Source organism: Lissotriton vulgaris, chromosome 2_1 (assembly GCF_964263255.1).
Source record: "Lissotriton vulgaris chromosome 2_1, aLisVul1.2, whole genome shotgun sequence".
Lineage (NCBI taxonomy): Eukaryota > Metazoa > Chordata > Amphibia > Caudata > Salamandridae > Lissotriton > Lissotriton vulgaris.
This window is the reverse complement of record NC_141687.1, coordinates 1,102,421,696-1,102,434,825: the sequence shown is the minus strand read 5'-3', so window position 1 is coordinate 1,102,434,825 and position 13,130 is coordinate 1,102,421,696. Positions and strand designations below refer to the sequence as shown.

At 46.3% G+C, this 13,130-nt stretch overlaps 1 protein-coding gene across 2 annotated transcripts in view; it reads right to left on the bottom strand.

The window, feature by feature from the left end:
- The window catches only part of SIK3 (SIK family kinase 3), a 467,469-nt gene that overhangs the window by 16,081 nt on the left and 438,258 nt on the right, over window positions 1-13,130 (bottom strand). Inside the window, exons 19-20 of one of the 2 annotated variants that reach the window (XM_086956798.1) lie at window positions 12,378-12,544; window positions 9,143-9,275 (exon numbers count right to left, since the gene is read on the bottom strand). In XM_086956798.1, coding sequence (XP_086812924.1) covers window positions 9,143-9,275; window positions 12,378-12,544 — 300 coding nt within the window. The remainder of the gene's footprint in view (window positions 1-9,142; window positions 9,276-12,377; window positions 12,545-13,130) is intronic. The other variant, XM_086956799.1, reaches the window with a different exon arrangement.

The following is a 13,130-nucleotide window of genomic DNA, read 5'->3' as shown; positions in this document are numbered from 1 at the left end:
AAATGGGCATGTGGAAATACGCATCTTAAAGGTCCAAGGTGGCCATGTATTCTCCCGCCGAAAGAAGGTGCAGTATTTCTTGGAGTGATAGCGTCCGAAACGTTAGATTTCTCAAGTACTTGTTGAGGGCACGAAGATCCAGAATTGGACGCCATTCCCCAGGCTACTTCTTTATTAGAAAGAATCTGGAGTAAAATCCTGCTCCTCTCTGAACCCGAGGGACTTTTTCGATTGCTCCTTTTTTTAACATCAAATTGATCTGGGAAAACAACTCTTTGAGATGAGCTGGAGGTGGGCCCCTTGGGGGAACATTTGGAGGAAACTTTTCAAATTCGAGGGCATGGCCCTTGGCCACAATGTCTAAGACCCACCTGTCTGACGTTATTGAGGACCATTTTGAGTAGAATTTTGAGATCTTTTCTCCAATTTTTATGTGAGACTGCGGCAGTAGCGGTGGCAGGTGATGAAACTCATTGTCTTTTATCCTTTCCTCAGTAGGCAGGCTTTCTTTTGTTTTGGGAATAATTAGTATTGTGCTGACCGTAAGACTGGTAACGTTGGATTTGGCAACGTTGATTCCCTTGCCTGTAGGAGGATTGCTGATTATAACCTCCTCTAGTAGAGGACGATCCACGTCCTCTCGCACCTCGAAAGGGCGGCTTCCGAAATTGCAAGGTGCCAATGGACCTGGCTGTCTCCGTGTCCTTTTTGTTTGTCTCCAAGGCTTCCTCTACTTGCGGGCCAAACAAAAATTCCTTGTTGTAAGGCATGTCTAATACCTTAGCTTGTACCTCCTGGCGGAACGAAGTCGCTCTTAGCCAGCCTTGCCTGCGCAAGACAGCAGCTCCTGCTAACTGCCTGAATCCAGTCGAAGCCACATCAACTGCAGAGTCAATCATCTCAGCCGAGATTCTCTCACACTCCTGCAGTATTTTCAGAGTTTCTGCCTTGGAGGGCTCTGGAAGCATGTTGATATATGGCAAGATGTCAGACCACATTTGCCGGTCATATCTGCCCAGAATGGCTAATGAGTTGGCAGCCCGGACTGTAGTTCCTGCCATTGTAGACACACGCTTCCCAATAGCATCTAGACGCCTGCCGTCTCTATCCGGTGGGGCTGCGATTGGAGAGAAAGGATTTCTAAATCGCTTCTGTGCAGCCTGTATGATCACCAAATCCAATTTCGGGTGTCCTATAAGGCAAGCTGGGGACTTTTCAGGAGCCTTATATTTTGTATCTATTCTCTGCAGTACTGGTGGGATAGATGCAGGAGTGGACATTACCTTAATTCCCTCTTTCCAGATGAAATCAATAATGGGTATTGATTTAGTCTGCTTCCTTGGCTGGTCCTTGAAATCATAGAGGAAGCATTCCTGCTGTGTAATCTCCATGTCAATATGGAAGCGGTTTGTAGCTCTTTCCATAAGAAGATGGAATCCTCCAACATCTACTGGAGGTGAATAAGTGGTAACCGGAGGTGAAGGAGAAGGTCTTCGGACCTGATAATCGTCCCACTCCGACATCAAGGATCGGTCATCGACTTCACCTTCTTCTCTCTCTTCTTCGTCAGAAGATTGGTGTTCCTCAGGCTGATGGGAAGCTACAGGCGGATGAGACCTTGGAGATCTGATATGGACGTTTGCACCACAGGTGTAGGAGGCACAGAGTCCGCTGACTCAGGCGGTGGAAAACACCTGTAATAGTTATTTAGCAAGTGCTGTAGATTTGTTAGCAATGCTACTGGCATCTGGGCTGAGGGGACATTAGTAACGGGTGATGTTACATGCTCAGGCGAAGGTTGGCCCTCTTGATCGTCCTCTTCTTGGTATTTGATGTGCAATTCCGAAGGACTTGTAGCTGTTCCAAAATTTTTCATCCAGGTCAGAATCCTCCTCACTATCCTCAGAGTCCAGCAACTTGTCAGGGACCTGTAGGGGTACTGTTTGAGGTGACAGGCATAGAGGAGATAAAGGTTCTAGAACAGAACCATGTCTCTGAAGCAAGGATGACTTTGGTGTTGACGTGAAAGCCGTAGACAGTGACCAAACCTGCATGGTGGTACATGTAGACAGTTGCGGCATCAACGGAGGCCCCATTGACGGGCTTGTCGACGGGGGCTTGGATCCGGACGATGATAAGGTCGTCCTCGATGATTAAGTTGTCTTCGCCGACGAGAAAGGTTTTGTCGACGATGGTGTCTTCGCCGACGACGGTGTCTTCGTCGATGGTGGAGTCTTCGTCGACAATGGTGTCTTTGTCGACGATCTAGTTGTCGACGGTGCAGAAGTCGTCAACAAGCTTGTCGACGACTGGATGTTCGTCGACGACGATGGAGCAATTCTCTACGGTGGCTTCGACGAAGCTATCATCAACGGAATCTTCTTCAGCTTGGCCGCCGACGGGGCACTGACGATGGCAGATGAAGATTCTCTCGTCGACGAGATAGGCCTGACAGAGACATAGACCATCGTCGACGGAGAAGACGCTGTCGACATTATCATCTCAGGCTTAGGCAAAGAGAAAGTTACTGTAGATGTAGATGTTGCGTCGACGGGAATCTTCGTCGACAGAGTCGACGATGGTGTCGTCGACGACAGGGTCTTTTTCTGGGGTAAAGTCTTCTCAGAAGTTGTCTTTTGAGGTAAATGTTTGGTTGTTCTTCTCAGGGGTGTGGATGGCACAAGTTTGCTCTTAGTAGGGGGAGTAACCTTAGAAGTGGAAGGCCTCTCAGACCCCTTAGAAGATTGTTGCTTCTTTACAATCTTGGCACCAGGAGAAGATAACACCTCTTCAGCAGCTCTCTTCCTAGAAGCAGCTGTAGACCCAGAGGCAATACTGCCTACCTCAGAAACAGGATTATCTTGATCCTTGAGCTTTTGTAGCCACAAAAGCAAGCGGCCCTCTCTGTCCCTGCGGGTCTTCTAAGGGAAGGTCCTATATATCTTGCAGTCCGTTACCTGATGGTCAGGGTACAGGCAGTGAATGCACTTCTTGTGCGGATCTTCTTTGAAAAGCCGGAGCTTACCACAAGAGTCACAAGGCCTGAATAAAGATTTCTTAGATGAAGACATCTTCAAATCCAGATTCTTGAAGGAAAAAAGAGAAGTACTGAGCAGAGCTCAGGGAGACTCCCTTCACACGAAGTGTGGTAGAAAATCTGAGAGCCTGAGCCTCTGGGGAGAACTTTCTAGTGGGTGCTGTCGCCTGATTGGCTGCAGTTTGGACCATACAAAATGACTAGGATAGTCATGAGTGTGGAAGTTTTTTCTCCTGTAGCTTGGGCTACTTTACTTCCTGGTTGGTTATTACCAGGTTTTTTCTATGTCATTATGGCATATTATTGCTTTTTTATGTACAGTGGGACTCCCACTCTGACGACGGGGAATGATTCAGGCATGTGAATCTATGAAAGACACCGCAATACTGGAGAATTTCACTTCACTGCCTCTTTCATTCATATATTCGTCCAACCATCAACTCTCTAGGGGCAGTCAAACCATCACGAGTAGCCTGGTCCACAAATGCACAAAGTGTGTTCTCTGTAAACCATTGTTTTTGGAAGGTTATAAATATATTACATTACAAGACTGTCAGCTTTGGATAAGATCCGTTGCTGAGGTTTTCAGAATTTTTCTACTTATCTTTGGTGATGCTTTTTTTGTGGATAACCCAACTACAGATTTCTCACCTAATGGATCCTCCTAGAGCGCCAGACTGCATCTGGAAACTTGAAGTAGCTTCCCCACACCAGCAGATGGCGCTTTGATGCAGGTTCCTCCATTGGTGTTATGCGACAGAGCCATATAGGACATCACTGAGAACACTGATGTCAGTCCCTGTCCTTTTTTCCACACAATTAAAGATGGAGTCAGAACCGGTGAAAGGATCTGCAAGGCACGGAAGAAAGTATGCTAGAAACCAGGCAAAGAATATGAAGGTCAAGAACTCAAAGGAAAGGGACACACTACCCCCTAGCATGAGACCGACAGGTGGCTCAGCCAATAAAGACTTGCTCGCAGTGATAAAACACTGCTGCAAAAAGAGGTGATGTGATATAAGGCACATTCAAATCAAACGAGGCCCCACCACCCAGAGAAGCCTGTTCCAGTACAGTGAAGGGGCACAACAAAAGAAAAGCCTGTGCGACTGAGAATACAAAAAGAAAGATAACAAGAAGTAGCCATCAGCAACCCCACAAACACTGGGGGAATCAACCCCAAGGTTCTGGTTATCCACCAAACAGGACCTAGAACGTCAGGAGCATCCACCACCGCAGCAGTAGGGAGCACGACAACCTTTCCCAAATCAAAACCCTGTAGGGAAGAGAAAACAGAAAGATAAACAACATGCATCTAGAATTTGTGCCCTTCGGGAATCCGTAGGAATTAAGTGAGCAGGATAAATAAATCTGCCACTGGAGTGGCGGGAAGGCAAATAAAAAATACCCTGCATCTCACAACAAGAGGGGCATGAGACATAATGTCAAAAGACCAAAGAGAGAGGTAAAACTAAAGTGGAAGGGGAAGACCTAACGTCGAGTGAAACACACATGTGCACCATTTTCAGCCTGGCCCTCGAGCAACCATCAGAAAACATGAGTTGCCTGTGGAGTTAGACATGCAGGAGGGATTACTCGCCGGGAATGGCGGAGGCACACACTAAACCAAAAGTCTCCAAAGATAAAGTAGGGGAGGCACAAAAGGGCAAAAATACAATGGCATACATGAGCCAGCAAGGCTCGCCGAAAATCTGCTGAATCAAGGTGGGATTGGAGAATCTGTGTGTTGGCACCATACCCATCACAAGCACCTCTGCAAAGTGACCACTTACAAGATCTGGAAGGAGCAGACCCACCATCTCAAAAATGGCATGGGAGTAACTGGTCAACAAGCACACAAGAATGGAGGGAAGGAGTCCCTAACAAGAACACCTTCCTCCGCAATGCACTGACATGCTGTCACTCCTCAGACAGAGGAGAGGGGGAAGGAGCAAGGGAAGTACTATCCGACACTGGGCCAAAATAGGAGGAGCCCGACAGGTCATCTATTATGGACACAGAAGACCAAAACTCTGACCCACCCTAAGAAAGGGGATACAGTAGTGCGATGAGAGCACTAACAGAAGGAGCTGTGGCACACTTACCCCCAGACTGCCCGGAAAGGGACACTAAGCATCTCAAAAGACCACAAGGATTTCGATGAGCGCGATCAAGGCTGTAGGTTTCTGTCAACGCCACCTCCACTATATGCAGGAGTAATTTCAAGGCATTAGTCACCTCACACAAGGTAGGTTTGAAGGATAAGGCACACTACCAAGACAATGCTATGTCTCCCTAACTTAGAGATCGAACCATTGGCAAAATGGAAATCTAATAGAACCCTTTCATAAAGTCAGAAGAAGAGAGGGGAAGCCCCTCATCAACTCTGGTGATGAAACACAACACCACAATGGGTAACACTGTGAAGTACGTATCAGAGTCAATAGAGCAACAAGAGTACAGTAACCCGGGAAGAATGTCTACAGGGTGTTCATCATGTTATGTTATGTTATATAGTTGCTTGTAGCGCGCACTGTTAGTCGAGACTGTCCTGGCGCGAGAGAGGATCCAGATGTCAGCTAAAATAAAAGCAGATGGTCTACAAGGCTTGCCTAAATAAGTGAGTTTTCAGATGTTTTTTTAAATATGTGAGGTTTGTCGTATGCCTGAGAATGTCGGGAAGGTTGTTCCACAGCTGAGCAGCTCTGACCATCAAGGATTGTCCCCCAAGACGAACTCTCTTAAATCTGGGAATGACCAAATGTCTATGAGTGGCAGATCGCAGTTGACGAGAAGGGTGGTAGAAAGCAAATCTGTCCCTTAGGTAGGACGGACACGGGCCATGTAAGGCTTTAAAAGCCAATATCAGGATCTTAAAGCGTACTCTTAGAGCGACTGGAAGCCAATGTAACTCTAAGAGCTGCTTGCGTACTCGGAGTCTCCTAGGAATGTCAAAAAGGAGCCTTAGAGCCGCGTATTGGACCACCTGCAATTTGTGAAGCAAAAAGTCAGGCGCGCCGATGTAGAGGGCGTTGGCGTAATCCAGAGGCGAGAGAATAAGTGCTCTGGCCACTGTTTCTTTTGCCTCTTGGGGGAAGAAGAGGAAAAAACTTCCGGAGAGTGGTTAGGGTCCCAAAACAAGTTCCCGCCAATCGCGTGATTTGTTCCCGGAAGCATAAGTCAGCACCAAACCAGATCCCTAAGTTCTTTGCAACCCCACAGTCCCCGGTGGGCCAAAGCAATCCCCTAGGCCAAAAGGATTCCTTAAAGGCCACCGGAAAGTGGCCGTACAGAAGTATCTCTGACTTGTCCTCGTTACACTTGAGACAAGCCCGGGCAAGCCAGGCAAACACTGAGGACAGGCACTGCCGGACACCGTCTGTACAGAGGTTGTTCTTGTCCCAAGTGAAGAGAAGTTGGGTGTCATCGGCGTAAGCCATTATTTTCGCACCCAAGCCCTCAGCCAAGCAGACAGGGGGGGTCAAATAAACATTAAAAAGCAGGGGACTCAAAGTCGACCCTAGTGGAACTCCTGTTTCTACCCTGCTGTTCGATGAATGGTAGGGGGGCAGCCATACTTGTTGGGACCCGTCTGTGAGAAAAGATTTGACCCAGCTGAGGGCCACGCCCGTGATGCCAATATCCTCCAGCCTAGAGAGAAGCTGGGTGTGGGGAACCGTGTTTAACGCGGCAGAGAGGTCCAATAAAATTAGAGCCGCTCTGCCGCCCCCGTCCAGACATTCCCTAATGGCCTCGGTGACTTCCACGAGCGCGGTCTCGGTACTAAATGAGGTACAGAACCCGGACTGGGCAAGATGTAGAGCCCCTGAAGATTCCACAAACTTCTCCAGCTGTCGAAAAGCAGCCTTTTCACAGACCTTGGCTAGAGCCGGGAGCAAGGAGATGGGCCTATAGTTAGAAATAATCAGAGGGTCCGCTGAAGGTTTTTTGATCAGTGGGAGGAGTTTTGCTTGTTTCCACTGGGGGGTACTATGCCTGTTTGTAAAGACTCATTAACCAAGTCGGTTACATCCACACAAACCTTTGGTAAACAGTTGGTGTTATTTAGAATGGTTTTCCTGCATCAGGGAACAAAGGAACCACAAAGTGGATTGGAGGATGAAGCCATTCTCAGCACTAATGCAGATGTCAACCCCGAAGAAACCGAGAAGGCCTCCAGCAGTAGAAGTAGAGCTGTGACGGTCAAACCAACGTTGAAAAGACTATTGAGACTGACGGACACAAGGACAGGAGCTGATGGCACCGGAATGGCTGAAAGATATAAAGGCACCCTGGAGCTTAGAAGCCAACTGGAGGGCGTTGACAGAGGGCAGAACTTTGCTGACAAATTATGCAAATACTATACCTCGCCAGGTTATGGCAAGGGACCCGGGCCTGGAGGGATGCTCGGCACTTTAAGGTCTTTAAGAGAGGTTAAGTACAGCTAAACTAGGTTATAAAGACGGTTGATGCCAGGACGTCTATACTTTTTGATGCCTGAAGGTGATGGTGTCTAACATGGACCCATGAGTTGCTGTGGTTCTCTTCATGAGTGCCATAGTCTTCTGTGGCAGTGTCACTCCACTTAAGCTTGTCTCAAGCAGGCCATTCCAACCATAGGGATTTGGAAGTTTGCGAGGTACGTCGCTACATCCTGGCAGGTGAACTTCGGTTCTTCAGAAAGCAGGCAGGTCTCCCTTTCTCAATACCTTCAGCAAAGTAGCTCCACAGATGCTTCCTAGATTTAGGCCTAGTAAGGAGGGAGAGTACTAGCTTAGCAGCTTTTCCGCTCCCAGCGTTTCTATGTTCCTCTCCTCCTGCGCTGCTGCGTTGGCCCTCTTGGATGCAGAGTAAAAAGCCTAGTACTTACTGTCCCCAGGCCTAGCCAACAGGTGTTCACCACTTTTTAGATTTGCATGATAAATCCAGGCCAAGCAGCCATGCTGCCACAGCTTAGTCTGGCTTAGGTTGCCTCCGTGAAATGAGGAATGGCTCCAGACAGGAATCCATCTTCTAATAAAATGCCCATGCCAAACATGAAGGTGATTGGAGCAATTTTTACTGTGCAAGGGGATTTGGCAGGAACATCAAATTTCTATTGTGGGCTATCTCTCTCACACAGAGAGACAACTGATTTTGGGGATGGAGGTAGGAGATAACCATGTGTAGGCTCCTGGACACCAACAGTTACACAAGAAACACTCAAAAATATGTGCAGGCAGTCATCATCCAGGTAAAGAACTCCAGAGTTGGGAGACTGTACACTTTACAACAAGGATGACCTCTCTATATCAAAGCCCAACAGCATTACAAATGAGTAACCCTCACCAGGCTCATATGAATGTCAAGCTCACATGGGTGGAAAGGCACAGCCTATCCAGAAAAAAACCCATAAAAGGGCAAAGCAACACTGCTTCACAAAGCCAAGCTGAGGACTACCATCCCATCTCATCCCATCACTAAGTGGCCATGAGACACTGCAAAGTGTCTGCAGTGACTGTCAGACAGCGCAAAAGTCAAGTGTTGGCCTTCAGCAATGAATAGAGCTAATGTCGGCTATCAGACACTGCACAAGCCCGGTGTTGACCTTCGGCTGCTACACAGACCCTGTATTGCGAAATTGGGGCAGTAAAATGCTGTGTAGCCCACATATTGTTTCTCAGAGACTGAACGGGCCAGGCACTGGCTCCCAGACACTGCACAGGGACAGTGTTTGCCCTCAGACACAGCACAGCCCTTAGAAAAAGCACAGGGCCAGAGTAAGTCTTCAAACAGCGCACGCAATCAATGTTCACCTTCAAAAACAGCAACAAACCTGTGGTGGACCGTCCACATTTACAGTAAACAAATATTTTCGCCTTCGGACACTGCTGAGAGACAGTGTTCTCGCTCAAAGACTACACAGAGTCTGTGACAGTTCTAGAGCACTGCCTGGAGAAGTATGCCTTCATACATTGCATGGAAACCGTGGCAGTTGTCAGACAATGCATAAATGTATTAGACATTAGACACTGCTTGGAACCAGTGTTAGCCATCAGGCACTTTATCCATTTCTCTGTTACAACCTGTCACAATAGTGTTTCAGAGCTGAGAAACGGTCTTCACCTTCATGCTCACCGTCTCGAAGCTGCTGGCTAGCCATTAGCGATGATTGGCTAAGGACTGCATCAGCCATCCGCGCTGAACTCAGAGCCTTCCCAGCCATCAGACTCATCCCTGCTAGGTTGTCTAACTGCACCTGGAGGGACGGAAAGCAAGGGAGAAATCAAAGGAGGGATGGGAGAGTCGCATTCCAGTTGGCAGCACAGCACAAGTAGGCTGACTCCACGTGAAAGCAAAACAACCAGGCCAAATGGGCAAGACTGTAGCATAATCACACACACTGCACAAAAGCAACACAACCAAGATGACTGTACGTCACAAAAGCAAGACAGAATCAGACCGGCTTCACACAAAAGCAACTCAACCAGCGTGACTGCAAACGACAGCTGCTCAACAGAACCAGGCACATTTTACCTGACTTCTGCACACCACAAGGATAGTCCACGTCAGCAGCACAGCACAACCACGGAAAAGTACACAAGACAACAGCACAGCAGAAATAAGCAGAAAACCGAGATCATCAGCACAACAAAACCAGGTTGACTGTAAGCAAGAACAGATACACAACAGGATATCTACGATTCCAGCAACTGGATCGCCGACTCACTCGACAGGAGCCCTACAAAACCTGGGATACTACACAGTGTCAGCAGCAAAACACAACTGGGCTGGCCGCAGAGGTCAGGGACACAAGATAACCAGGCAAAATGAATATAAGAGAAGCACAATGCAACCGCACCCACTGCAAGGTTCAGTGTACCAACAGAACTGGGTCAAACGCACATAAGAGCAGCACGACATAACATGTAAAATGCCACACGGAAAAGCAAACTCACGCATCCGGCCAAATTCACAGAACAGCATCACAAAGTGAGCAGCCATCTGCACATACCAATACCACAACACACACAGATCAACCGCATGTACCAACAACACAGATTGGCAAACTGCACATTGCAGACACAGGAGGTAGCAACAAGTTCAATAATTTACTGGATGGAATAACAACTAAAGCCATACTAGTGCTTTCGGAAGCTCTCAACTAAGACCAACCTTTAAGGGATTACTAGCCCCTCTAATTTTGAGTGAATTTACTATTCCTCAATAAAAATGAATACAATTAAATTGTGCGGGTGATGCTGTTGCTCGAGTTGCCTAGATCATGTAGGCTATGTTTTGGTAGGCACAGAAGGGCTCGTAAGCCATAGACTTGGACTAGTCAGTCCCAGACCTCCTACTGCACCTTTATTTGACAGAAGAAGCTGTCTGGGTAATTTAGGCATTTGCATAATATCAGCCGTGGCCTTCAAAGAAACAAGATAGATTTTCAAAAAATGAGTTACTGCAATGGCAATGAAATATAAAAACAAAAATGAAGCTCCGCTGGAGTTGGATAGGGTGGAAACTAGGTTAACTGATATTGACCATGAACATTTACATCTAGGTATGCTTGGGGAGGAACTAGGATACAAATAAATAATCAAAAAAGTATCTTGTGAGAAAGGTAGGATTGGGGGCAATGATTATCTTTGAAGAGGTGACTGTTTAAATATGTGAGGAGAGCTGGTCCTCCTTCCTGTGTCTATAATTTGTTTCTTCAATAGATTTCGACATAGGCTCTGTGACTACCAACTGACATAGGACGATAAATACAAAAAGAGCCGCAATTAAGTTCTGGCTTATACAATATCTGTTTACATCATGATGATCTCTCCAGTCTCGTCTGCAAGGTCTACCTGAAGTTCCCTCTGCACAATATCAGACGCACATTTTCACACTGCCTACATAAAACCAGGCCCTGCAGTGCCACAGATTGCATTGCAGACGCTAAGGTCACTCAACCTACATATCAAGTTCACGGATGTCCGTAGTGGTTGATGGAGTCTTATAACCTCTGATAATATCACACACACACATGGTAGACCCCTTGCCACCCAATGGTCCCTCGAGAGCCTCATTACTGCTGTAGTTTTAGGTTACCATATCGTGCACTACTACATCATGGGGTACCAAGTCATCTGCATTACAATGTGGGCCACTGCATCATCATGATAAGTATTTAATATAATTTACCACCACCTCAATCTCCACAAATCACTTGTCCAACTACATAAATTATTTTCTGTTTAATTATTTTTTCAATGTAAATATAATTTGTAAATGTTTCCATTTGCCATATATCTAATGTTTCTAAGTATTGCTACTTAACCCACCTCTGTTGCCAACCTATTACATTTTTTATGTTTTCTCTTTATGCACCCCAATATAACTTTATTGGCAAATTCCCTAATGGTAAACCCTAATGGAAATTTATTTCTAATTGTATACATGTTTTAATGTAATAATTTAACTTGTTAATTATTATTAATTACATTAAATAAAGCATTGTTTTATTACTTTGTTATATGCTAATCAATGTAGACCTCGCAAACACCCTTAGGAATTCCATTTTAAATATTTATTAATGTTCCCATTAAATTACAAAGCATTCTTCACCATTTGTAATTAATATAATCAAATTAAGTTAAACCATTTTTTAATCGTACTTACAATTGATGTTGCAATGCCACGCAATATAATGCTCAACTCGAAGCACTAGTGGCAATGTGGTGGGATTATAACTTTGCTACTTAAGTGTTATGGGTAGGACAAGGAGTGTAAGATACAGAAAACAAGTATTGTGGCTGTCTTCAGGACCACTGGAACCAAGAGTAGGAAGGGCAGGACACCAAAAGGTATAAAAGGAAGTGCCAATGGTAGCAGCTTCTAACCTTGATTGACGTCCATGTATCTAAGGTGCTCCAGTTTCGATATACCCAGAAACGCCATGGCCTGCATACAAGAATCGGAGGTCCTTCGACTTGCAAGACATAAGAGCTTATGGATCCCTTAACCATTATATGGCATAGGGTAGCCTTTGCCTGTGTGATATTAGACCCCTGCAGGTTTTAAAGTTTCTCATGTTGCTAAATATTTCTGCAGTTGTGTCTCCAACATTAGCAACTCGCTACATGCTCGGTCGACACCATCTTAAGTTGAAAGATGACACTTGCCTTTGTAGAGGAACCTTCCTCAAGAATACTGCCTTCCCTACCCCCAGAGATAACACATCCCATGCAGACAGAGAAATGATCTTGTCAACCTCATCAACACTGCCCAATCACACCACACCCTGCATGGTTAGCAAGTCAACTGACAGACTCATGCGCAATGGCTTATAGCCAGACCCCTGACATACGTAGGCATCATCGCTGCTCTGGATGGTGTGATGTCGCTGAAGCGTGCGGGTCCGGGGGTGATCACTGCTGGTCGACCGGGGAGAGTAGCCAGTGCCGTTGTGATCTGGCACCTCCATTGCCTGGCCTGGGCCACCTCTGTCGAGACAATTAGCTATGGGATCGGACTCTTGGGAAACAAGGACAAAAAGATTGGTCAGAAGTCAATTTTTTCACCTTCAGCACTCTAGAAACATAATATGCATTAAAATTCGAGATACTTACAACAAAAATAAATTCCTCACCCGTACATTTCCGAACACGATTCAAACCTCTTCATGTTGCATGGCAAACAAAGGTTGTCAAGTAGGGACAAGCCCAACCTCCCAGGTAAGTAGCCATACGAGAGACACTTAAGTGACCCGGCAAACACTGTCTTTTTCACCTCCACACCCAATTGACGGGGAAATGGATGAACAAATGACGGCACTAGTATAACACCTCAAGAAGTGAAAAATTGGGGCAGTTTTAAAGTCCTTGGAGGAGTAGCACACATTGAGAAGTCCTGGCAAAAAGCAGGGCCTAAGAGAAGGGCTTGAAAGGGATCATTAGCACAGCAGGCAGTCAAGTAGATCGCCACATGTTAAATTCTGCAGATTTTTAACCCAAGACCGAGTGAGTAGGAAAATGGGTGGAAGCTCGTGCACAGTTCCACCGGCTAAATCTGAACAGGAGGGTGCTTTGTAGTTTACAAATCTGCTTGTGTAGTGATTGCC